Source organism: Cicer arietinum, chromosome 2 (assembly GCF_000331145.2).
Source record: "Cicer arietinum cultivar CDC Frontier isolate Library 1 chromosome 2, Cicar.CDCFrontier_v2.0, whole genome shotgun sequence".
Lineage (NCBI taxonomy): Eukaryota > Viridiplantae > Streptophyta > Magnoliopsida > Fabales > Fabaceae > Cicer > Cicer arietinum.
The window spans coordinates 9,802,305-9,829,486 of record NC_021161.2 but is presented as its reverse complement, the minus strand read 5'-3'; the positions used below and the strand labels follow the sequence as shown (position 1 = coordinate 9,829,486).

Genomic DNA, 27,182 nt, shown 5'->3' with positions numbered 1-27,182 from the left:
CGCTTTGTCATAATGATAGCATATCACTTCCTTTCTAGTCCTCGACTTGCTTCTTGACTTGCTACGACTTTCAGAGTTGTCGTGTCTATGGACGTTTCTAGATTGACTTCTCCCCCGTGACTCTATAACTAGTGCTTCTGACTTTGAGGAAGAACCAATCAAACCACGTTCCTTTCTTCAAGCTTCTTCATTCAACACGCTCTCTTTAACTATTGACATTTTCAACTTTCCACTTGGAGCTGAATTGGTCAACGTCAAAACAAGGACTTCCCAATTATCAAGCAAGGAACTCAACAATAACAACGCTTGCAACTCATCATCTAATTTAACTTCTGCAGTTGTCAACTGATTCACTGTATTCTGAAAAATACTCATATGCTCTGCCATTGATTCCCCATCTTTGTATTTCATATTCACCAGCTTCCGAATCAAGAATGCTTTATTTTGCACATTCTTTCGTTCATACAACTCTTTTAATTTTTCCCACATCTTGTTAGCATCTATTTCAGTTTCAACATTTGGGTACACACTAAGATCCAACCACTGCCTGATCAACGCCACTGTCTTTCTATTCATCTTCTTTTAGTCAGCGTCAGATTTATCTGCGGGTTTAGCAGTGTCACCCTCAATAGGATCATACAAATCTTTACTGTATAACATGTCTTCCATGAGAGTCTGCCAAAGTGTATAATTAGAAGAGTTGAGTTTAATCATATTGGGACCTTTATTTTCCTCCTCCATTTAAATGCACAAATCAAATAACCGAGCTCTAAATACCAACAAAACTCAGAGCATTATGTTGTGGCATTTTGGTTCCTCAATAGTGTGATTTTTTTTGTTGGATCTTCGGTAGTGAACAATTTGTCCACTCACTTATGAGATATTGCAACTTCTAACTTATCAATCATGATGCTAGTAAATGTGTTGATTTTATAGCTTCTCTTTTTCATAAAAGCTCATTTTCTCTAAATAGTTTAGAGAACTATTGTCCTCTTTTCTGAAAGTCCCTTGGTTTATCGTTATTCATTTCATTTTTATCAAAAATAAATTACTTATTTAAAGATATTTTTTTCCCACTTTTGGCAATACATGTTTTCTTTAAAGAGGGAGGTCAACTAAATATTCCCTCCATTGCACAATAATTAACCTATATGCAAAATATGATTGTTCCAAAATAATTGATATTTCAATTTTCATAGTGATATCAATTATATTTTTATGATTGTACCCTATAGATTTTTTATGACGATTGTAACATATAGTTAATACTATATACACGGCTCTCAATTGAATATATTTTACTTTGATTTTTTTATAAAAGTAAATACACTAATATTTAATTAGGATTTTGAAAGCTTTAGTTCAATAGTCAATCATTTATGTTTTTTTCTTGTTGAAAAATTTTACAGTTTCAACGCTTCATTTCAACATTTTGAGAAGTTCAACAAAAAAAAAAAATCAATGCAACCCAACTTATGAAAGCCCATAACCCAACCCGTTTTTCCATGCGATCAAAATTGAGCCTGAATTTGGTGTTTGATTTTGTTTAAATATCTCCAATTAGACCCAAACTCGTCCGACCCAAGTCATAAGAAAAAAATTAGGTCTTAAAAATATCTGATACAGGCAAGTAATTAAGAAGTAAAAAATCTCCAAACAAAACAAGTTTGTATAGGTAATAAATACCCTACAAAGTTGCTTAATCCCTTTGACTCCCTCTGTTTCATTTTAATTATCATAGAGAAAAGTTTTATTTTTATTTAAATATCGTTTTCAATAGTCATTGCAACATTAATTATTGATTGTCAATAATATTATTTTTGTTATTTATTGCACAAAAATAAATAAATAAGATGATAAATGGTTAAAAACATTGTAAAAAATTAATAAATAATAAAATCAAAAGTAGTAAAACTTATTTATTGTTTTGGCATGTGTAAAAAGCAAAAGAATAACAATTAAAAATAAGAGAAGGACTAATATAACATTTTATTAAGTGATAAATAGTTTAATGTCAACATAAAGTTTATTAACATTTATATGTATATAATTTAATAAATCGTATGTAAAAAGAGTTTATATATTATCAATCAATTAAAAATATTAAATTATCAATAAAATTTAATTTTTGTTATAATTATTTTTAAAATCATGCACATAATTGATCTGATATGTTGATTGTGTAAAATATTGTACGTCAATGATGCATAAAAATTTAACTCTTATATATAGAAATTAGTACTTCATTAAAATATTAATTGAAATTAATATTTATATATGTATATTTTTAACTAGATAATCGGGCTAGGCCTCCACTTGTTTTCTCGGGCTCTTTTGAGACCGGCATCCTCTTGTTTGTAGTTGCTATTAATAATTATTAATTAATAATATATACAAAATTGAATTTTGTACCTATTCAATTAGACTTGTATCCTCTAATATGTAGAAAATCTTTTTACCCCTTTCATTTTCATTTATTTTAAGATATAAAAAATTGCTCTAAAATTGTACTACTTTCACCAACAAATTTGGTATTTAAATTTTTTTTCAAAAAATTTGATACACAAATTAACACTATCGAAAATTGTTTTTTCAGAAAATTCAGTATACAATTTTTTTTAGATTATCTAAAGATTCCGAATTTTTAAATATTTAAGTCACGAGAAGTTGTTATATCATGGATAAGAGAGGTTGACCGACAAAATCGAGTGGTTGTTATCATTATTCGTTTAGATATAAAGGCTAGAAAGAGAAGAAGAAGTCAAAATTAATTCTCAGTTATGATAGAGGTGAAAAATATAAATCAAATAAAAGTAACCCAAAGACTTCAACTAAAAAGTGTGGTTGTCTGTTTAAACTTAGATTGAGACCATTGAAGAATGATGAGGGATGAATTATTTGTTTAATGAGTAGACTTCACAACCATGAGTTAGTGGCTACTTTTTAGAATAATGCATTTGTGGGAAACTTAAAAGATGAAGATAAGAAACATGTTGACGGGCTGACAAAGTATTACATTGTACCGAGATACTTCTTGTTATCTTTGAGAGATCAAGATAAGGAGAATGTGACTTATATCTTTCAAATTTATCTTTGAACCACATATCGAAAGAATTGAACCCAAATCCGATATGCAACATTTGTTGAAGTTACTTTAAGCTAAGAAGTACACTTGTTGGGGTAGGACCCATGAAGACTCCAACTTTGTTGAACATGTTCCCTCTTGTATTGATCGTGGATAGAACCTACAAAACCAACAAGTATAGGTTATCATTGTTTGAAATTGTTGGTATAACTTTAAATGGGTCGACATCCAATGTTGCATTTGCTTACATGGACTGGGAGTGTCAAGAAAACTTTTGTTGGGTATTGGAGAAGTTAAAAGAGTTGTTTGTTTCAAATACCTCATTTTCTCAAGTGATCGCAATTGATAGAGAATTTACTTTGATGAATGCAGTTGAAGTTGTATTTTCATCTTCAACAAATTTACTTTGTCAACTTCATATCAACAAAAATATGTGAGCCAAATGCAAATAATATATATTGAAGAAGGACATCCAAGAACCTATTCTAGATTTGTGGAGGAAAAATGTTTATTGTTATGAAGAGAAAGGGTACAAGGAACTTTTGCAAAAGTTTGAACAAACATGTGTTGATAATATTATTATCTTTGATTACGTCAGAGGCATGTGATTGACTTTTCACAAAGAAAGATTTGTTGAAGCATTGACCAATCGAGAGTTGTATCTAGGAAATACTATGACTAATAGGTATGTCATTAAAACTTTGCATTTTGTTTATATTCTATATGTTTAGAATTAAGCATGCATGTTTTAATGACTTTGCATTTTGTTTTATATTTATACATGTTTATTATTAAGCATACATGTTTGATATATCTTTTATTGAAATGATACCAAACTTTTTTGTTTTTTTGTTTTTTTGTTTTTTTTTTGTTTTTAGGGTTGAGTTTGTTCATTGGTCATTGAAGATATTTTTGAAACACAATAAATGAGATTTATGTAAGGCATGAGATGATATAAATAAAATGTTGAAGTTTCAAATTATGGAGATAATATGGTCATTTGAGACAAGTAAGGGTCGCAAAGAGTATATACACAACAACTCATTCTATGAGAATTTAATTTGGGTTGTATCTAAGAAAGCTTTAGCTCATATTGTTGATGGATACAAGAGAGTCAACTATGTCGATAACGACAAAGCCGTATGTCGTTGTATACTTAGAAACTCTCATGGATTATCTTGTGCATGTGAGTTGGCACGGTACAAGATGGAAGGTGTTCCAATCCCATTACATGTAGTTCATATACGTTGAAGAAAATTAACCATGAATAATGGTCTAAAGGAAGAAAAGTTAGAAAATGATTCAGAGTTGAACATTACATGAGAGATGAATATAATTTGGAAAACATGAAAAATACTTAATGTTGCTGGAATGAGGGCATATAAGAGCAAGTTGCGTGAAATTTCATATCCAGAGACATCAATGTGTGCATCACTAGATAAGATCAAAACAAATGGTGGTGGGAAGAGGAAAAAAGGTAAGAAGTCGAAGATATTTGACGTATATCACCACCCTTCATTTTTTGAGCATGTGGATACGTTTTATTCTGATAATGAAACTACTCAAGTCTTTCAGCAAGGATCCATGAAATCATCCCAACAAGTCTCCCAGCAAACATCCAAACAAGCCTCTCAGTAAGAACCCAAGCAAACCTTACAGCAACTTGTGATGAGTGAATTTAGAAAATATATGGACGAATTTCCTCTTTTAATTCATCCATATATTGAAGACATAGTTAATGTTAAAGCGGATGGAAATTATGGATATCGTGATATTGCTACTTTATATGGTCATAATGAAGAATACTATAGCATTGTTCGTCAATAGTTATAGTATGCAAATTCTCAAATGTTGCATTTATGTCTATATAACATTTGTAGGTCCCAAAATATCCAACTTCGCTTTGTAGTATGCAACATTCTTAGATGTTTGTTTAGGAGTCCATCAAAATATCTGTGACAATAAAGATATAGACTCATTCATATTACGCTTGCAGATGTCAGAGAAATGTTCAAAAATACATGTCAATAAAATAATTATAAAGTACAAATAGTTATAGTTAAATAAGTATCTTATCAAATAACAATATAATAAATATAAAAGTACCTGAAATAGAGATAAATATCATTCGATCTGCTTCCTTGCAGGCATGGTACCATCTCTAATATAATATAAAACAACAAGAGCACTTGATTCTCATGCTCATTTACCACAAGTATTAAGGTCTTCAAATAAAAACAAATATTTTGCATATACAAGGGTAAAACTTTTGTCAACTAATATGGGATACCCTACCAAATGAAGTATGTATGCACTCGCTGCACCATCGAATCTTCATTCATGAAGTTTATTAAAGAATACAATTTTCAACAATTCAAAACTATATGAAGCATTTCTATTGACTCTAATTCCATTCACAGCTTCATCCTCATCAACTACCAATAACTCAACGACAACAACAATGACCAAATCTTAATTCACGTTAGCGAAAGGTGTGAAAATACCCATAACATAGTCAAGAGTAATAGTCATTTCACGAAATGACAGGTGAAATGAGCTAGTTTTTGCGTCTCATCTCTCAACAAAAGATTAATGTCGATCATATGCAAACTATACCGCTACAGAGGACGTAATCTTGATGCAATAATCCATTGATCTATCTAAATAGGCAATACATATTTGATATCAATGATTTATCTTTTTCATTTGAAAGAACTTTCAAGATACGTCTATCATGTTTAATTAAAATAACACACAATAAATTATACAATTAGTTTGTTTAATATATATATATATATATATACTCTAACTTCAATGTGTATTGATAGTCTTTAAGAACAAATAAATTGAAAGGACCTCTAAGAAATAGAGGTTGGTTAGGTTGTTGATGTTGATGCGTGTAATTCTACTGCTCCTTATGATCATGTTGTGTATGATCCTCATACGCAGTCAAACTAAACATAATAATCTTCTTGTTGCATCTTTTTGTTTCTTTTTCTCATTGTTTCAACACTGGCTCTCCTATTAGATTATATGTAAGAAGTCAAACTCGATAATGTTCTCTAGTATTTTTTGGTATTCAAATATAACTGCTGCATATTTCAAAAACAAAACTTTTAGTTAGAGAAGTTCAGACAAAAAATTTATGTTTCTAAAAATTTGGGAATGTGGAGTTATGTTCAAAATATCCGAATTTGTTTTAAGTTTTACTATTTACTTATAAGTGTTTAAGTCAAAGAATAAAAATTATAAATGACGGAGTATAAATCTAATTGAGTTGGTACAAAATTCAATTTTCTAATATCTATTATAGGATTTAATTATTATTATTATTATTATTATTATTATTATTATTATTATTATTATTATTATTATTTATGTGTGTGGTTAAGCAGTTGGATTCTTCACATATGGGTTCAAATTCTCCGACTCAACTTAACCAATTCAACCTCATTGAACCCACCAAATTGTGTTATTTGATTGACCCATTTTTACTCGTTTATTCACTCATGTGTCAAGTGTAATAGATTAATTTCTATCAAAAAGAAAAAGATGTTTCTTATTGTATCCCTATAATCTCATAAGCCTCTAATTAATATATTCCTATTGATTAATTTTAAAATACATATTTTAACATATTTAAGGAAGAGAGAGGAAGCCCCAAAAAAATATATAAAAGATTGGACTAACTCAACAAACTACATGAACTATTGACTCAACTCCAAAAACATTCTTTTTTTATACATATACTTTTTTAATTTCAATATTCTGTACATATATTGAAACATAATTATATAAGGAAATTTTATACTTAAAAAAAATTATACGTGAAGAATTGAATATATTCATTATTTATTATCTTTTGATCGATTTTAAATTATTTTATATACACTAGAATAGCTTTAACTAATATGCAAATCAAAATTTAAATATATTATTAACTTTTGTTTTGTTGACTCTCACTTGTTTTACTCTCTTTAAATTTTTGCTTCTTTCTTTTATAAGATTTATTTTAAATTGTAAGTTACATTAATTAACTTTTATCAATACATCTTTAATTATATTATACTTTATTTTACAATTTTTAATAAAATTTAAAAATTTAATATATTTTAATATTAAACCATCAATAGCTAAATAATATGTTATATATGTACTAAAATATTTAATTTAATTAATTTTAATAAATATTATAATAATACATATGTAAATAAATTTTAAAAAAATATTAATAAAAAATTTATAATACCAATATTTTTTATCGTCAGGTAGAACTTATCTAAAAATATTAATATAGTCTCTGATGAAAATATTATTTTCCAAACCAAGCGTATTTGACGGAAATTTTCTTGAGGATATAAGAAAATTTAAATTTGAAAACATTTGGTTTCGAGAATCTCCAATAAATAAAGGGTACGATGGGTGAGACAACCGCGTTAATGCGTCAACGTACAGTCCACGATGAAGGAAAATAAAACATGATCAAATTTCGGTGCCTCTTTTTACGTGCCAAAAATCTGTTTCTTTTTTTTTTATTAAGGACACTTTCCCATCAATTTTTCTTGCTTTCTTTTCTAGTGTCACTCACTACTAGCACACTCCTTTTCATGCTTTTCTCTTCTCATTTGTCCCATCTTTAATCCCTTTTTTCCACTTCTTTAATTAAAAAAACTTTTGTGCAAAACATGGGCACTTCTGGCAACAATTTTCTCCAAGTCGTCGCAAAAAACTTCGATGTTCTTGCTTTGTATGATTTTCTCCTTTGTTTTTCTTTGCAATACCATTCATGCAAACTTTTTTGTGAGTTGATTTTCTTGTTTTGATTTTTTTGCTTTTTTTCTTTCAGGCCCTTGGTTACCCTTGTTTATCCTTTGTAAGTATGTTATGATTTTGTGACTTTTAATTGTAGCATTATGTAATTTACTTATGTGTATGACTTTTTTTAACTTTTGTATTATGTGTTTTGTGGTAGATATGCTTCAGTAAAGGCCATAGAGACGAGGTCTAGTATTGATGACCAACAATGGCTCACATATTGGGTTCTCTACTCTTTGATCACACTCTTCGAACTCACATTTGCCAAACTTCTTGAACTGTATGTTTATTACCAGTTAATCTGTACTCTTTATTTATACATATTGTTGCTATAATGTCTTCTTGAGCTCTCATTTGTTATAATGTCTTGTTATACTAGTTATACTAGCTACTTAGAAATACTCTTAATTTTTATCTGATTCTTTTATTTTCTCTTATACTTTTGTGTTAGAGTATTGAGAAATATAGTTCAATTATTTGTTTTGAAGACTGTGGGTGTCAATACTAGCTTCAATTATTTTGTTACTATGTATTGTAACAAAATTTCCATAATATTACTCTATGGTTTGTCATTAGCCAGCAATTGTGGGTTTTTCTCATATTTGGAAGTTTCCATGTTATATTCGTATGTTGTGGTTGTCATTTTTTATTTATTTCTCTGTGCTTGTTTTTCCCAATATCTGGCATCAAATATTTTGATTCGATCCAGAGAAATAGAACTCTTAGTATGTTATATGTTTGCAGCGTTGTCTGATCTTTCATATTTGAAAATAAAGGTGATCCTAGAAAAGTTTTCTTTGTAAAAGTTCTAGCATTTTATATATATTGTTTCTATAATGTCTATTTGAGTTGTTTTGAAGCTATTTGAGCATTTTATTGATGTGTGTAAGTCAAAGATATGAGAAACCTAAACCTAACAGTGTTAAATAAGTAGAGTTGGAGAGCCTTCTTACAAGTCAAGATCTCTGGCATCAAGTATTGGTATTTAGATATGGTAATTATGTCTCCATTTCACCTTGTTATAGTCACCCATGGACCGCTTACATGTTTTCAGGTTGGTGGAAAGAAATCTCCTTATTGGGGTCTTCGGTGGAGTCAGATACAAATTGATTTTCAGAACGGGTACTTAAGGAGTTATGGAATGGGTTGTCAATATCTTTTTGGCATGATATTTGGGTAGGGACAGAGTCGTTGAGTTGTTAGTTTCCTAGGCTATATTTAGGATCTGATCGACATGATTTGATGGTTGGAAATTTAGGTTTCTGGAAAGCCATAGATGGGTCTGGATTTGAAACCTCTCATGGGGCAGGTGCCTGTTCGTCTGGGAAGAGCAAGTACAGAGAGTTTTGTTGGCAGTGCTCACTGGAACTCGTTGTTTATGGCTGAGGACACCTGGTCCTGAGTTCATGATGCAAGTGGTCAATTCTCAATGAGTTTAGTCTATTAACTTCTATCTGTTGAGGTTACAGTAGTGGGGCGACTCTCAGGGGATAGGTTACAAATTTTTGATGGGGTTTGTAGAAGCCTAGCCCCGTCTAAAGTCATCGTTTTTTCTTGTCAGCTTCTTCTAGATAAAGCTCCTACGAGGCAGAATATGAGGCATCGGTTGGCTATTTAAAATATGGAAGATGCCTCTTGTGCTTTTTCTGGATCTCATCTTGAGTCTGCAACCCATCTATTTGTAGTTTGTGACCTAGCGTTTCGAGTGTGGTATGAAGCCCTTAGGTGGCTACGGTGGAAGTTGGCTATCTCGGCTAACCTGCTATCTTTTTTTCTTGATTTGTCATTTGATTGTTTGGGTGCTTCTCGGGTAAGGTTTAGTGTGTTAAGAATTTGGTGGATCAGATTACTTTCTCCTCGTGGAAATTGTTTTTGAGTAAGACTTCGGCGTTTTCTTGTAACTTCTATCAGTGGCGGACAGAACATCTCTTTGTTTATTTTGAGGAGCCCTTTAGTTTTTGATGTTGTACACGTTGGAGTTTTTGTTCTCGTCTTTAGATTGGTTTGTTTATATCTCTTTTGTTGTTGTTTTTTTTTTTTTTTCGCTCTTGTTTCTCTTTGTATTGGGTTGAAGTACCCGTTGTAGTCCCCTTTTTTCTATATATATAATTTGCCATTAAAGAAAATATAAGGACCATTAAATTTAGAGAGAAAGTTTATCTCCCTAAATCTAATGACTTTTACTGCTGCTGCACCATACAGTTCTATAATGGCTTTAATTTTGTTATATCCATACTTCATATTTCAAGATTTATTTGCTTGTTATTATTTGGTTTTTCCTAAGCAAGATTTGCATGTTTTATTAAGTTGCTAATTTCTATCTTCCAATTTTGTTTATGTCAAAATTGATAGTTGCTAATTTCAGGCTTGCAATTTGGCCTTATGCCAAGTTGATACTAAGTTGTTGGTTGGTCCTTCCTCACTTCAATGGAGCAGCACATGTTTATAGACACTATGTTAGACCATTCTACATGAATCCTCAAATGCCACAAATGCCACAAATGCCAGGAACTTCTCAAATGTGTCAAATGTGGTATGTTCCACGGAAGAAGAACATATTTAATAAGGAAGATGATGTTCTAACAGCTGCAGAGAGATATATGCAACAACACGGAACAGAAGCATTTGAAAGACTCATAAGCAAGGTACACAAATATATCACCTAAAAGTCACTTGAAACTCTCACAACGGTTGACGACACTCGTCAGAAGTATAAATTAATTGTCCTCTTCTTTATGATTGAAACATTGATCTTAATTGATGTTAGTTCGATGAGTTAAATTTTGAAGAACACGTTCGTTTTCCTTATTTTTATTGAACTGACATCAATCAAGTAAAGACAAAGAATGATTTATTGTCAAATGCCGTTAGAGTTTCGGATGACTTTTAAGTACTGGTCCACGGTATATATCCTTTGCATTTAAAATTCCTAGGACAATGACAAACATAAGTGCCTTATATTTCATGAAAAAAGCACTAACATATTGTTGATGTGCAGACTGACAGAGAAACTAGAGCAAGGAGGAATGGAAACTACATGATCTTTGATGATGATTATAGATATTAACTGGTTTAACTAAGACATTATATGATGTTTTTTCACCAAAATTTAAAGACACTTTAATAGTTCTATAATGGCTTGGCTTATGAGTTGACTGTAATTTCTTGAAAAAAAATTCAATAGACACATGTTAGGTTATCATGTGTTAGCGTATGCAAAAAGAAAACTGGTAGTCATGCCAATTATGTTATCTATGAAATAATTTTTTTAGTGACAAGTTTATAATTTAAATTAATTTCCTCTGGTTTTCATTTGCTGGCATTCACTCTTTGCCTTACCAGTTCGATCATAAGGTGCATGAGTTTGTTTAGAGAAAAGAATGATAATTGAAGTAATAAATAGATTATGAGTTAAACTCTTTCAACTAATATTGGAAAGACTTGCTGGACTTTTTCAGTGACTTTTTAATAAATGAATTTTCCATTTAATGCTATGGCAACTTTGGTTGGCAAAGGTTGAAATATCTTTTGTCTAAACTCTTAGCAACACTAATAGTGTTCCTCTCAATCTATGAATTTCTGTGTATGATTTAACGAAGAGAATTAAATTGTTCAATTGACCTTACAAAATTGCAATAAAATTTTGAAAAATAAAAAAATTATATTCGGTTATAATAATAAATAAATTCAAATACTCAAATAATATTATATAGGTTAAATTATTTTTTTAGTCCTTTAATTTATTTTTTGATTTCAATTCACTCTAATTATTTTTTGTTTTGTTTTGGTCCGTTTACTATACTTTTATTAATCAAGTTGGTCATTTGTATTAATTTATACCAAAAAATATTAAATTTTGTACACTATCATCTGACTCAATTTTAAACTCAAATTTATAAATTCATCAAAGATATAACTTCGATCTTTTAAATCTATAACTTACAAAATTAAATTTATAATCTTTCAAACTCAAAAAAATGAAAAAATCCTTATAATTCATTTTTCTTATTGTAATGGTTACATAAGCAAATTCAACAATACATTCTATATATTTGGTGTCCATGAATTTTGTCAAAATAATCATTTCAAATTCATCCACTTGTCACAATTTCAAATCTTTACTATAAAAACCAAACAAAAGACACTCTTTGTTGTCAAATCCTATTATCTCTCTTTGACATAGAACTTTTACAAAATCTCAAAAAAAAATCTTTAAAGTAAAGATAAAAACCACAAAGTCTTTTAAATTAAAATAGTCTCGATGTGTTATTGTTATTCTAATTAACAAAAATACTTAGACTACGAATACTTTAAAAACCTTTTTGAAAATAATTATGCCACCGAAAATATTATTGAGTTGATTCGCGTACTAGGTCGCTATCTTTAAGACGTTTCGAGGCACTGCCCAAATTGTGCAAGGCAGACTATAAACCATGAAGTCCCCAGGATAAAACAGCCCAGATACTCTGTATCGGAATTCTAGTGCACTTTAGAACACCATTCTAGAATTACACCCTCAATATGTCAGTCGTACTGACACTCAAATATGGCACTAAGACCAATCAAAAGAAAGAGAAGAAACAGTAAGAAGGGGGAGAAGTGAGAAAAGCCTCAGATACGAAGAGCTTTTGGTATGATTTTCCAACTGAGGAGAACCCTTTATTTATAGGGGAAATCCGCAACTGGATCTGAGAAAATCAGGGATCCATTAGAATGTGCACTCCAAGAAGTATAGTGAACGCTCTAGGAATTCTTCCTCGAAATTCCATAGGAGGTGGCCCTAACTTCCACATTCACATAGGTGAGTCTATCAAGAGTACTCCTGTAGCTAGGTACTCCACTCCACATAGAGTATATATCTCATTAAGAGTTTCTATTATCTCATCCTTTTATCGCTTCAGGAATCATGCTTCCCATATAAAATATAGCATGTTCATCTCATATCACTATGACTTATTATTACCCATTGAACCTAATTCTTAGGATCTCCAATCTTTTAGGTCGGGTTACCATTATAAGTGACTCATTGATCTATAGGCAATAGTCTCATCTTTTTGGATGTATTTTGGACTTTCTCTCTAGCTAATCCTTTCGTCAAAGGATCTGCTAAATTTTCATCAGTGCGTACATGATCCACTATAACAGCTCCTTTAGAAAGTAATTCTCTAACTGTGTTGTGCTTACGACGTATTTGTCGTCTCTTACCATTGTAATAACGATTCTCAATTTTTGCAATAGCCGCGGTACTATCGCAGTGGATCAACATAGCTGGCAATGGCCTTTCCCACAAAGGGATCTCTGCTAGCAAGCATCTCAACCAGCTTGCTTCTTCACTAGTTGTAGCTAACGCAATCATTTCAGACTCCATAATGGACTGAGCCAATGTCGTCTGTTTCTTCGATTTCCAAGATACAGCACCATCGGCTATATTAAAAACATAGCCGCTGGTTGCTTTGGAGTCATTTGATAATGTATTCCAATCAGCATCACTGTTTCCTTCAAGGACGACAGGAAATCTTTGATAATGTAATCTGAGACTCATGGTCCTTTTAAGGTATCTCATGACTCTTTCGATAGCGTGACAATGCTCCATACTAGGTCTACTGGTAAACCTGCACAACAATCCCACGACATAGGCAATGTCGGGTCTAGTACAATCAGTGGCATTCCATAGGAAGCGGCCTCCACTTCCACATTCACGTAGGTGAGTCTATCAAGAGTACTCCTGTAGCCACTAGGTACCCCACTCCATATAGAGTATAGATCTCATTAAGAGTTTCTATTATCTCATCCTTTTATCGCTTCAGGAATCATGCTTCTCATTTTAAACATAGCATGTTCATCTCATATCACTATGACTTGTTATTACCCATTGAACCTAATTCTTGGGATCTCCAGTCTTTTAGGTCGGGTTACCATCATAAGTGACTCATTTATCTATAGGCATTAGTCCCATCCTTTTGGATGTATTTTGGACTTTCTCTCTAGCTAATCCTTTCGTCAAAGGATCTGCTAAATTTTCATCAGTGCGTACATGATCCACTATAACAGCTCCTTTAGAAAGTAATTCTCTAACTGTGTTGTGCTTACGACGTATTTGTCGTCTCTTACCGTTATAATAACGATTCTCAATTTTTGCAATAGCCGCGGTACTATCGCAGTGGATCAACATAGCTGGCAATGGCCTTTCCCACAAAGGGATCTCTGCTAGCAAGCATCTCAACCAGCTTGCTTCTTCACTAGTTGTAGCTAACGCAATCATTTCAGACTCCATAATGGACTGAGCCAATGTCGTCTGTTTCTTCGATTTCCAAGATACAGCACCATCGGCTATATTAAAAACATAGCCGCTGGTTGCTTTGGAGTCATTTGATAATGTATTCCAATCAGCATCACTGTTTCCTTCAAGGACGACAGGAAATCTTTGATAATGTAATCTGAGACTCATGGTCCTTTTAAGGTATCTCATGACTCTTTCGATAGCGTGCCAATGCTCCATACTAGGTCTACTAGTAAACATGCACAACAATCCCACGACATAGGCAATGTCGGGTCTAGTACAATCAGTGGCATACCTGAGGCTGCCAATGATGCTCGCATATTCAGTTTGTCTAACACCTTCACCAGAGTTCTTGAGAAGTTTTACACTTGGATCATATGGTGTGCTAGCAGGTTTACAGTCAAAGTAATTATATTTCTTTAGGATATTTTCAACATAGTGAGATTGATCCAAAAAAATTCCCTTTTTTGACCTAGTAATCTTGATTCTAAGGATTACACTCGCTTCTCTGAGGTCTTTCATATCAAAGTTGTTGCTCAACAATGATTTCACATTATTTACAGCATGAATGTTTGAACCAAATATGAGTAAGTCTTCTACATTGAGACATATGATAGTGCAAATGTCATTTTCATATTTGTAATAAATACATTTGTCACTTTCATTCACTTTAATCAAGTTATCAAATTTTTCATGCCATTGCTTAGGAGCTTGTTTAAGACCATACAAAGACTTATCTAACTTGCATACCTTGTCTTCTTGTCCATGAATTACAAAACCTTCAGGTTGTTCCATATAAATTTCTTCTTCCAGGTCACCATTTAAAAAGGTTGTTTTAACATCCATCTAGTGTATCACCAGGTTATGAATAGCCGCAAGTGATATAAGCACCCTAATGGATGTTAGTCTAGTGACCGGTGAGAAAGTGTCGAAGAAATCTATATTTTCTCTTTGTCTAAAACCTTCGGCTACAAGGTGTGCCTTGTATTTATCAACAGATCCATCGGGTTTTAGTTTCTTTTTAAGATTTATTTACAACCTATTGATTTGCAACTAGGAGGCAAGTCTACCAAATGTCAGGTCTTGTTAGATTCTAGAGAATCCATTTCATAGTTTATAGCTTCTTGCCATAGATCTGCATCCAATGATGATATAGCTTCTTTAAGATTCGCAGGATCCTCTTCTAAACTATAGGCCATGTATTCTGGTCCATAATCTTTAGCAACTCTTACTCTCTTACTCCTTTGAGTTTTTGTTTCATCTTGTTTGTTGCTTTCAGTGCTTTTTGTCACAAGAACTTGACTAGGTTCGCTGCCCCCACTATTTCTTGATTTGAAGGGGAATTTATTTTCATAGAAGTCAACATCATTTGATTCTATGATCATTTTCGCGTTTAGGTCATAAAACCTATACGTTTTGTTGTTTACTGCATACCCAATGAATGCACATTCATAAGCTCTACTTGTGAGTTTAATTATCTTGGGATCGGGGATTCTGACATAAGCCAGACAACCTCATGTTCGAAGATAAGACAAGTTGGGTTGTCTTTTCTTCATTATCTCATAAAGAGATGTTTTGCTTTTAGAATTAGGAACTCTATTTAAAACATAGCACACAGTCAAAATAATTTCCCCCCACCAGTGAGATGCAGCACCAGAGTTAAACATAATAGCAACAACTAATTCAGTAAGAGTTTTATTCTTTCTTTCAGCTTTACCATTCATTTCAGGTGAATACGGTGCAGTAGTTTCATGTACAATTCCTTGGGTTTTATAAAACTCATTAAACAAACTGGAATCATACTTTGTTCCTCTATCACTACGAAACCTCTTAATCTTTTTGCTAAATTGATTTTCAATCTCAGTTACAAAGATTTTAAACATGTCAAGCGCTTCACTTTTATTTTTCATGAGATATACGAAAGTAAAGTCAGAACAATCGTCAATAAAAGTGATGAAATAACGTTTTCCATTTCTAGTTAGCGTTCCGTCAAGTTCACATATGTCAGAGTGTATTAAGTCTAGAGGTTCAGATTCTCTAACTACTGATTTATGTGATTTCTTTGTTATTTTGGCTTGACTGCAAAAATCACATTTTTCAAAATCCTTTATAGATAACTTTGGAATTAAGCCTAAATTACTTAAGTTTGAAATCACGCGTTTGTTCATATGACAGAGTCTAGCATGCCAAATATTAAAATCACACAACATGTAAGCAGAAGGAGACATCTTATTCATTTCAACATTCAATTTAAACATGCCATCAGTGGCGTACCTTTTCCCAACAAAAATACTATTTTTAGAAATGGTCTACAAATCTGCCCCTATAGACTGAGTAAACCCTGCCTTATTGAAAAGAAACCCTGAAACCAGATTCTTCCTTATTTCTAGAGTGTGCATCACATCCTTCAGAATTAAGGTCTTTCTGGAGGTGAATATCAGCTCCACATCTCCAATACCAGCAACATTAGTGGTGTGGGAATCTCCCAACAACACTTTCTTATCTTCAGCAGCAGTGTATGATTTAAATATAGCACGATTATAACAGACATGGCGCGAGGCGCCAGTATCTATCCACCATCCATCTGATCCACCAACAAGGTTGATCTCAGTTATCATAGCAACGAATTGTTCTTCTGTCAAGTTGGCCTGATTAGCAGCGCCTGGTTTGTTCCTACATTTGTGTGCCATATGACCCTTTTTCCCATAGTAGAAACAGAGAAAAGGGAGAGGGCCATTTCTAGGAGGTGGTTGCTGCCTAGTAATTGGGACCTTTGGAGGGTTCCCATTCTTGTTGATGTTCTTTGGAGTGTGATTCTGATTCTTTAGTGGTCTGCCGTTTGGCTTCAGAACTGCTCCGATGAATTTCTTTTTCTTGTTATTTGCCACAAGAAGAATTTCATCTTTCTGGTCTTGCATGTGAGATTCCTCCTCAATTCTAAGGCGAATTATCAGACTTTCTAGAGAAAATTATTTAGTTATATGCCTAAGAGAATTTTTAAAATCTTTCTAAGCAGGGGGCAATTTGTCAATTATAACAGCAATCTGAAACTGTTCATTTAGGGACATACCTTCAGAGATGATCTCGTGAGCAATTTTCTGGATTTCATGAGATTGAGCTTCCATTGATTTGTCATCTGTCATCTGATATTTGAGGTAGCGGCTAACAGCATACTTTTTGGCTCCAGCTTCCTCAGTATCATATTTCTTCTTTAGAGCATCTCAAACCTGTTTAGCAGTATTGCTTTCGAAACTGTAGTAATCATACAGATCATCAGCAAGTCCATTCAGAATATAATTCTTACATAAGTAATCATTATGTTCCCATTGGGTTAATTCAGCAGCTATTTTATCCCTTTCTGTTTGTTCACCTTGTTCTGGTACAACAAGAATGTCATCCTTCAGAACGTTGGCAAGCTTTTTCGTGGTTAGAAAAAACAACATCTTTTGTTGCCATCGTTTGAAATGACTTCCTTCAAACCGAAACGGTTTATTGTAGTTAGAAGCAAAAGAACTTATCGGAATTCTAGTGCACTGTAGAACTAGAATTACACCATCAATATGTCAGTACGACTGACACTCAAATATGGCACTAAGACCACTCGAAAGAAGGAGAAGAAACGGTAAGAAGGGGGAGAAGTGAGAAAAGCCTCAGATACGGAGAGCAGACTGGATCAGATATGACTCAATGGAGGGCAGTTACGTAATTAATTGTGGTGGTCAATATTGCTTGCGTTCTCCCTCCTTCACAAAATTGGGGTGCCCCTTGGAGCCTTCCCCAAGTTCCTTACCTCCACCTTATATACCCTACTAGTGTGGGGTATCCCTCCAATGTGGGACTTCTCAATTTTTTCAATTCACAACAACACTAACTCTCATAAATGTCATCATTATTTCGAATAAATTTTTCATTAAAGCATCATCATTTTCAACACAATATAAGATTAAAAAAAAATTCACAATATAGTCAATAGCATAATAAATAATGTTGTCTATACATCAAAATGACATATATAATTTTAACTCATGATACAAATGATAGTCAATGAAAAAAATAGATTGACAATAAGGTGGACACCAACAATATAACACAACACTCATCGATCTAGTGTGAATAGTGTATCATGCTACTAATTAACAAAAAACTCTTTTAACATATTGTTTAGGGTAGTCATTCACTCATTCTGCACATATTCACTCCTCTCTTTTCAATAATTTGTTGAATGAGATATAAACAACTAAATATATATTTAGATCATTGATGAGATCGAAATCATTTACCTTACATAGTTTCTTCATCATCACCACAACAAAATCAATAAAATTTATAAAGGTAAAAACTATATCAAATTAAAAAAAATTCTTCATCCAAACACCCTTTTAATCACATTAGAAATAGATAACTAAGCTTACAAGGGAATTAAAAATTATCTCTGATTTGCAACTCTTTCAACTCAAGGTGCCACTATATGCAAAGCATAAGTCAAACCGTAATCTTAAATTACTTTTATATGTTTAGAAGTAGTGTCAATGTAACATCTTACAATGACCTCTTCTTTACCATCTAACAAGAATGTCTTTAGTTGATTAAATATTGAAGAGCATTCTTAATTACAATTTAGTTACCTTCACTATAATTAAACCGGACATTTTCCTCCTCCTTTGTTTCAAATGACCATGTTTTAATTATTCTACGTATTACAGCAACATTTACTATCGAAATATAGAACATTCCTTTTGCTTTTATACTTCAACCGATTGGTACCAACATCAGAGTACTGCATATTTGTCACTTCCTTCAAAGACTTCATCCACGGTTTGAACCTTAACCAAGATTCTATGGAGAACAAATTTTGCAGCACAGAATTTCAGCAGCCTCTCTGGCCGCACCAGGAACCACCCTTTTAATTCTAATTTGGAAAATATTAAATGAAATGACCACTGCAAGTCTGCAATGACCTCTGCAGAGCAAAAGAGAATACATTAAACTACATGACCATGCTATCTCCTTCCATGGGGAATGTAATTCTTATCAACCGAAGTCGTCTCCTCTTTGAATGGTTGGGTAGAGGGATCAGATAAACTAGGTACTCTAGAAACACTCCCCTTCCCTCTCTTGGCATTTGGTCCTACCACCTCTATCATGTATTTCCATCCGTCGATTGGCCTCCTCCGGCTAAATATGTGAGTCTTGATAAAACTAGCAATCTGCATACATGGTTTATAAAGTTATGAATGACAAAGTAGCATGAAAAACCAGGAATATATTTCATGCTTTCCAAAAACAATATATCAGTTCATATTGGGATCAAAAAGGTTACATTACCTGAAATTTGCTATAAGCAATTCGCCGATCAAATTCCTGCATAAGTATATCTTCTTCTCTTTGGGACATCTCCCATATATTTCCATCTTGATTTTTTGATACTGTTTCCCACCCATCAGGCATGTTTTTGAATTCGGAAGTTGGAACTTTTGCGTTGTTCAGATCATTATTGCCGGAGTCAAAGATGCTGCAGTTGTTTAGAGGATTATGTATAAGATACAAAAATAATAGAGCATGTGTGACATTTGAGAAAATTATATATGCTATAGAGTACAAGTACAACTATTATGCTGTGAGACATTAGTGTGGACAAAAACAAAGAACAAGACTGAGGCCTACAAAATTCAAGGTAAACATCATGTCATGGACCTAAATCTATGATGGTGTGTGAGAATAACATAATATATTTAAAAAAACTTAAGTAATATAGTCAATATCTAAACGTATATACACAGGAATTCTGAAGTGAGAAAGATAACACATCTATTATCCATTAAGCAGCACAATTAAATCAGTACAACTCTTTTATAGATTGTCATTTGCTACCCTTTCTCCACATCTCTCATAAAGCAATACAATGCAATACAATATTGATGACATTAAAAAATGAAGAGGCATGTTAGAGACAAAAGAAATCCTCAACTTTCACAAAAAGCATAAGCTACAAGATGAGTTAGTCATTGACATGATTTCAAAGCTTTCATAAACACGTCGTTAAGAATTAAGAATGCAATCTTTCCCATCTCACTTCTTCGTTGTTGAAGTAAGAAAAATCCAATTTCAAAACAAGGTAGAGACGAGTGCTACAACTCAAGCCCAAAAAGCACTTGCACAAAATAGTATATTAGAAATATAAATCAATTGTCATAGCACACAATGGAATAAAAACACAATAGAAGATCAATCATTAGAAATCAAGACCATCAAAACCATAGTGTTCCTCACACAGGTTCTTTATACATGATTCAATTTTTAGACAATTGGCACGTTAATAATCAAGGTCAAAAACTATCAAGTTGATTAATTTCACGGTGGAAAGTAACAAATTTGATTTTTCATTCACTCAAACGTGAATTTAGAAAAATATAATATTTGGTTACCATCATATGACTCAAAATTGATTTTGCATGGAAAAATTTACAAGAATTTTTACATCAAAAATACTTTTAAAGTAATAACATCCGATGATCCGAGTATAAATTAAAATCACTACACTTTCAAATTCAATTTTAAATAAACCAATTTCACATAATCAAGTTCATTCAAAATCTGTCTAGCACCTACAAATCAAATTAAAAACATGTTCTAATGTCCAACACCAACAGTCCAACGCGACAATGACACTTGTAATTACATACAATCACTTTTATTTTCTCATATTATTATGGATGTCTATGTGTTGATATAAGCATTGTGTTAGTGTCACTATTGTGTCCAGTATTGGTGCTTAATAGCTCAAAATAACTTCCAACCCCAAATACATTAAAATAGCCTGCAAATGTTATACACTACACGAGAAACTCAGGATGTAGACTAAGAACAATATATCTAGGGTTTTAAATTCGGAGCATTTAGGACCAATGTAGGATTCAATTTAAGAGCATTACATCATGCATCAACGATCAATCAATTAACTAACTAAATCATTAACAAAAAAAACAAAACTGAGAGAGAGAAAAGCTTACTCAGAGCAACTATCAAGCAATCTCTGAATATCATCATCACCAACATGAACATCACTATCTCCCAACTTAGCCTCCTCAAGCTTCGCAATCTCCTTAGTCCAAAGTCCAGCATGCAACTTCTGCTTCTTCAACCTATAATCCTTCTTAATACTCTCCAAACTATAAAGCGCACCGTTTTCTTCAACCTTTTCTTTCTCCTTCTCCTTCTCCTTCTCCTTCTTCACTCCCTTTCTCCTTTCGTTCCAATTATCGTTCATCTCCTCAACGAACGCCTTCGTTTCCGCGTCCGCTTCCGAAGCGAAGTTCACGTCGCCCTCCCATGGAGCTCGCGTCTTAGGCGTTAGGTCCTGTGGTAGCCACGCCGATTCCCAAGCCTCGTTCCATTCGTCTTCGCCGCTCCGGGGATTGCGGCTCGATAACCGTCGTATCGTCGCCGGAACTCCGCCGTATAAACCTAAGTGAAGATTTGTTGAAATAGTTGATGATACAGCGTTTAATTGTTTTACCGTTGTTGTTATTTTCCGAATTGCTTGCATTGTTATTTTATTTTTTTGAATGGAGCTCAAGCTGAGAAATTGAAGCTGCAAAACAAAAACATCGCTCGCTCTTTCGGGGGACAACGATGGGGTTAGATAATTGGGCCTGTGGGCTTTTTCAGTGTTAAAATAATATGGGCCTTTAAATGGGCTTAAGACTTAACCATGCCACACCAGATTAATAGAGAAAAATGTTATTGATATCCTTATAAATTATGCATATTCCAGTATTTTTTTTCCGAAATGACAAAAGTAACCTTTCAGAATACCTTTTGGTCAATAATTAATCAAACTTAACCCAATAAATGGAAAAACTTCATTGATTTGTCAAAAAAGTTGTTCCTTCTCCTTCAAGATTCATACGCAAGTGTTTTTTTTCAAAAATGACAGATCAATTAACTAGTGCTAAAATTCTAGATGATTTAAAAAATTAGAATATTAACTAAAACTAAAAATCAATTAAACAATCAAATCAAAGATATATTTAGAAGAATTATTTTACTATAAACTTTGAAAAGATACTATTGACGCACGTCTTGTGATTTTATTGACAACTATGAGGTTTGGATTCGACTCTTCTAATGTGAAAAGTGAACAATTCATTTTTAGAGAATAAAATAGATAATTTCAATCAATCAATAATAAATTAAACTTAGATATTATAGGTACATTATAACTAACAATGAATCTATTAGAAATGAATTATTGATTTTCTCACCTTACACTTTACTCGCTTAATTTAGAGAATTTAATTTCGTAGAATATTAGAGTGTGTAAAGAAAAATAATCTAGTGTAAGAAGGTGCACTACAATATAATAATAAATTTATATGAAAATGATGATTAAAAAAGGTGGTCCACCATGAACTATATACCAAATTGGACTACCCTAGCCCTTGCCAAGGGCACATAATAATAAAAAACATTACTATCAAGTGCCTCAAAAAATATATTTATTTAACAACAAAAAAATACCACGTTAACAAGTGCATGCCCCCACTTGTTAATGAAACTAGAAGTTTTGTATTAAAAACAATAAATTTAAATTTCTTTAAAAGTTAAAAACATAACTTTCAATAAATTTTTAAAATAATATTTATATATTTAATTACTTAACAAGTGACTCAAAAGGTAAAGTTTTTAAAATGGGTCAGGTTGTTTGACTCTCATATTAATACATGTCGGACTTTAAAAAATAAATGAGTTTTTTTTTACCTATACCATTTAGTCCATAATAAAAATGGGACTGGACTGAGCCGGTTTAGTGGACTACTGGCTAACACACTAAAGTTAAAATATAATTTTTTGTAAAATATTATGAGCAAATTTGGTCAAGTAATAATTTTTTTATTTTATTTTTGGATTGACTTTAAAAAGTAGTCACTCTGAGTTGGTTTTGATAAACATAAGTAACAGGTGGACCATAATTAAGAAAGAAAAGTAAATCTAATTTACTATAAACACTAAGAAAATAAATTTCGTTAAAAGTTAAGAACAACATAGAATTATTGTGGTGTTTTCGCTGCCGACCAAGACTAGAATTATTAGTCCAACACCTTCATCAGTTCAGCTCCATTTGTGACTATTGTCTATTGACCAAGATCAATATCAATTATAGTTCCACCCTCCTTCTTTGAAGACTGAACACGGCTAGGTTTTATAAGGTGGTAGTGTTATGTATGTTAATTTTATTTATTGTCTCTATTGTGGTAACTAATTTGGAGTATTTTTGTGTTTTAATTTTTAGGTTAAATAGCACCCGCGATCCCTTAACGTAATTTCAGTTAATGTTTTAGTCCTTTACTTGTTTCCTCCGATTTGGTCCTTTATTTTAATTTTAAGTGACAATTTGATCTTTTATGTTTTAAAATGTCAACAATGTTATCCTTTTTTTTACAAAAATTCATCAAAATTTTCAAACAAAACCCATAAAATTAATTACCATCTTCAATATAATGCAAATTTTATCAAATTCATAACTTAAATCATTAAATAAACTCATATTTTTATTCATTATTTGATTAATTTGATGTTGTTGTAGTTGAAAATATGAGTTTATTTGAATATTTAAGTTGCGCATTTGATGAAATTCGTATTATATTGAAGATGATAATTAATTTTATGGATTTTATTTGAAAATTTTGATGAATTTTTTGAATTTTTGTAAAAAAAAAAAAAGAATAACATTATTGATATTTTAAAACATAAAAGATCAAGTTGTCGCTTAAAATTAAAATAAAAAACCAAAGCGGGAAAAAAAAAAGATAAAAGACTAAAACGTTAATTAAAATTAAGTTAAGAAATCGCATGTGCTATGTAGCCTAATTTTTATTAATCAAAATAAAAAGTGTTTAGAAAAAATGGGTCAGAGTTGGCCATTGGCGTATAACCCATAATGGGTGGATCAATCTTAATAAAACACAACTCCATAACAAAGTGGGTCGAACCTAATTGGCTCATTGATGTATACGGACCTTTCGAACAGAGGAGATTAAACCAAACCAAAGGCACTCGTTAGCACGTTAAATTTTTTAATTAAAAAAATTACAATTTTCATAATAAATTTTTGTTAAGCTAAAAATTTATTGGCTTAATTGCAGTTTTGGTCCCCCTATTTTAACTGAATCGCGAAAGTAGACCCCTCATTTTATTTCTCCCCAATTTTGGTCCCCCAAACAGAATTTTGGTCCAAAACTTGATGAAATTTCATTTTTTTTTTTTGCATTTATTTAAGTCACACAATGCCTCAAGATCTCATTTGCAACAATTGTACCTGAAATATATGATCATAAATGGTGTAGTACGGCCTTAAAAAATAAAATTTCATCAAGTTTTGGACTAAAATTCAGTTTGGGGGACCAAAACTGGGGAGAAACAAAATGGAGAGACTACTTTCGTGATTCAGCTAACATAGGGGAATTAAAACTGCAATTAAGCCAAATTTATTAAAAAGAAAAAATAAACAAAATTAGGGGATATAAACCTAACCTAGAAAAAGAAAAAGAAGTGTAAAAAAAGTTCTTCAATTCTTGTAATTTTTTTTTACCATTGGACGGAAATTATATGATATCGACTTTTTCTGCATATTTTTTTTCCTTACCGAAATCACTTATGTAAAACGTTATTCAATGGCAATAGAACTATTTTTCAAATATCTGATAGTTGTTTCCTTCTCTCGATGATCATTATATCTCATACGATGTATTTCATTAGCATCTTTATCATTAAAAAAATCTCACAATATCTCTTAGGCATGAATATTCTAGTTGTAAATTATCGGCATTACAATTTGATATGTTAATGACACATCAGAGTTTTAATACACATTATTAGCTTTTATTTAAAAATGGACCTAAATGAAAAAAATAAAAAAATAAAGGGTATTCTTTTATACTTTTTTAAAACATAAAGAACAAAAAATATAAAGAACAAATGTGCTACAAGTAAATACCTATTAATTCAAAAAATAAATTAATTTTGCCTCTATCAAAATACTTATTCTCATGTCACCATCTAAAGAAGATGTATATAAAGAATGAAAAGACAATAGGCTTAATTGTAATTTTCGATGTTTTATTTTCATCAATTTATAGAATTGGTCTCTGTATTTTAAAAGTCAATAGTTTTTATAATATTTTCAAAGTTTTTAACTAAAAAATGATGATTTTGACATATTTTAAATGATGTGTTATACGATTTCATTATAAATAACCATTTAGATACATTCATTATTCGCATGTCATTTATTAAATTATAAAAATAAATAATTTTATAAGTTGAATATGAAATTTTTATAGAATTTTATTGTAGTTTTATATATGTTAATCATTCTAATCATCGTATGATATGTCACATTATTTAAAATATGTCATAACATGTATTAAACAATATTAATGAAGAATCAAAATTATGAGATTGTAAAATAGAATAATCGGTATTGTGAATTTGTAAAAATAAATAGATTAAAAAAAGAAGAAAAAAAATGCAGGACAATTTCAATTCAAAGATGGATAATGGGTATAGGTCAAGCATGAATGAAGAAGAAGGACAACATGGCGGGCACGGCACTGGCCTTTTTGTTTTGAAAGTATTGTGGTCACTATTTCTTTTCATTTTGATTTTTATTTTGATTTGATGGACTTTTCTTTTGTCGTTAATTTTGCTTTGCCACTTGCCACACAGGATTAGGTCAAGAAGAAAACAAGCATTGTGAATTGGACCTAATGGTTGCATTTCATTTTTTGGGACCAATAATAGATGCATTTCTTGTACATAATAAATTAATAATAATAATGATGATGATAATTTGTATCAATAATAATAAATATATTTTTCATTCTAAAAATCATTTTAATCTTTATTTTTTTGAAATTGATAAATGTTAGTGTTTTTTTCACACTACGTTTAATAGTAAAAAATGGAAAAAATGATAACTTCATAATTTTTGTATGAGGTAGCATAATTACTATCTCAATGGTTGGTTGGCTAAGGCTGTCATAGATTAGCCTAATTGTACGTGGGCCCAAACCCCTCCTAGGTGTTGCAGCTCAATTCTTTTGGACTTTCTCGTTTTATCCTCAATTTTATTTTACTGTGAAAAATGAAATTGTAAATTATCAATGTAATATAAATTAAATTTATTAAAAACAAAAAATTTAAATTTATAAACAAATTTACAATACTCAAGTTAATAGCGTAAAACGTCAACATAACATAAAACAACAATATATTTTATTAATATGACAAAATTTACGTGTCTAGAATATCATATATTCAAGTCTGTAATATTGACGATGTCAAAGTCATTGATTGAAATATATAATCGATCAAAGTTATTTTATTAATATGAACAAAAACGAACATCGCATCAATATGAAAAAAGTCTTACGCCAAGACAAAAAAAATTAAAAAATATAACACTTAAATGATGAAATCACAATCAAAAAATGAAAGAAAAACTAAATTTAAGTAGAAGTCATTTATTCAAATAATTTAAAAGGATGATTCTAAATTAAAAAAATATTCTTAAAACACCTTTTTAATAGGAAAAAAAAGCTAGAGTTTATTTTTTTTAAAGAGAGGGTTGCCACTATTCCCTTGCACACTAGAGATAACATTATTGAAGTATTCATTTTTTTTTAAATATATTGATATCATAAATGATCAAAATAAATTCTAAAATAAAAATCAAATACTAAAATGAACATTGAGTAAAAAATTAAAGACAAAAATTCGATTGCTATAATTTAATAAATAATTTTACATTTTAAAATATAAAATTTAATTAAAAATGTAATAATTTTACCAAAAAATATTATAATTAACTCAAAAATACATCATCTTATAACTCGATCCGATTCTTCTATGTTGGGCTTTATAGATGAAAAGAAAATGAGAAAAAAAAATTAATTTAAAAGATTAAATTACAATTTCATAAATTTGATATGCTAAAAATTG

At 31.3% G+C, this 27,182-nt stretch overlaps 3 protein-coding genes across 3 annotated transcripts; 1 reads left to right on the top strand and 2 right to left on the bottom strand.

Moving 5' to 3' along the window:
* The first annotated feature begins 7,587 nt into the window (after nt 1-7,587).
* LOC101513004 (HVA22-like protein c) lies at nt 7,588-11,212 on the top strand. The gene is made up of 5 exons (XM_004489972.4): nt 7,588-7,832; nt 7,932-7,958; nt 8,058-8,180; nt 10,266-10,545; nt 10,899-11,212. The coding sequence occupies exons 1-5, from the start codon at nt 7,771-7,773 to the stop codon at nt 10,965-10,967; spliced, it is 561 nt and encodes a 186-aa protein (XP_004490029.1). The 5' UTR covers nt 7,588-7,770; the 3' UTR covers nt 10,968-11,212.
* A 5,277-nt stretch (nt 11,213-16,489) lies between these two features.
* LOC140919342 (uncharacterized) lies at nt 16,490-17,623 on the bottom strand. Its single transcript, XM_073365345.1, has 3 exons — nt 17,485-17,623; nt 17,251-17,400; nt 16,490-17,139 (listed from the first exon to the last, which is right to left on the bottom strand). Exons 1-3 carry the CDS (start codon nt 17,621-17,623, stop codon nt 16,490-16,492), a joined length of 939 nt encoding a protein of 312 aa, XP_073221446.1.
* A 976-nt stretch (nt 17,624-18,599) lies between these two features.
* On the bottom strand, nt 18,600-21,836 carry LOC101512686 (protein GAMETE CELL DEFECTIVE 1, mitochondrial). Its single transcript, XM_004489971.4, has 3 exons — nt 21,191-21,836; nt 19,506-19,692; nt 18,600-19,387 (listed from the first exon to the last, which is right to left on the bottom strand). The coding sequence occupies exons 1-3, from the start codon at nt 21,724-21,726 to the stop codon at nt 19,181-19,183; spliced, it is 930 nt and encodes a 309-aa protein (XP_004490028.1). The 5' UTR covers nt 21,727-21,836; the 3' UTR covers nt 18,600-19,180.
* Between the last annotated feature and the right edge of the window lie 5,346 nt (nt 21,837-27,182).

What these genes read in the sequence shown, in the direction of transcription:
- LOC101513004 (XM_004489972.4), top strand. Translation starts at nt 7,771, where the DNA reads ATGGGCACTTCTGGCAACAATTTTCTCCAAGTCGTCGCAAAAAACTTC. An exon ending in AACTTCGATGTTCTTGCTTT is followed by an intron (nt 7,833 to 7,931) that starts GTATGATTTTCT and finishes TTTTTCTTTCAG; the next exon opens with GCCCTTGGTTACCCTTGTTT. An exon ending in GTTACCCTTGTTTATCCTTT is followed by an intron (nt 7,959 to 8,057) that starts GTAAGTATGTTA and finishes GTTTTGTGGTAG; the next exon opens with ATATGCTTCAGTAAAGGCCA.
- LOC140919342 (XM_073365345.1), bottom strand. Translation starts at nt 17,623, where the DNA reads ATGTTGTTTTTTCTAACCACGAAAAAGCTTGCCAACGTTCTGAAGGAT. An exon ending in GGAACATAATGATTACTTAT is followed by an intron (nt 17,401 to 17,484) that starts GTAAGAATTATA and finishes AACAGGTTTGAG; the next exon opens with ATGCTCTAAAGAAGAAATAT. An exon ending in TCACGAGATCATCTCTGAAG is followed by an intron (nt 17,140 to 17,250) that starts GTATGTCCCTAA and finishes AATTTTCTCTAG; the next exon opens with AAAGTCTGATAATTCGCCTT.
- LOC101512686 (XM_004489971.4), bottom strand. Translation starts at nt 21,726, where the DNA reads ATGCAAGCAATTCGGAAAATAACAACAACGGTAAAACAATTAAACGCT. An exon ending in TTGCTTGATAGTTGCTCTGA is followed by an intron (nt 19,693 to 21,190) that starts GTAAGCTTTTCT and finishes AAACAACTGCAG; the next exon opens with CATCTTTGACTCCGGCAATA. An exon ending in TTGCTTATAGCAAATTTCAG is followed by an intron (nt 19,388 to 19,505) that starts GTAATGTAACCT and finishes CCATGTATGCAG; the next exon opens with ATTGCTAGTTTTATCAAGAC.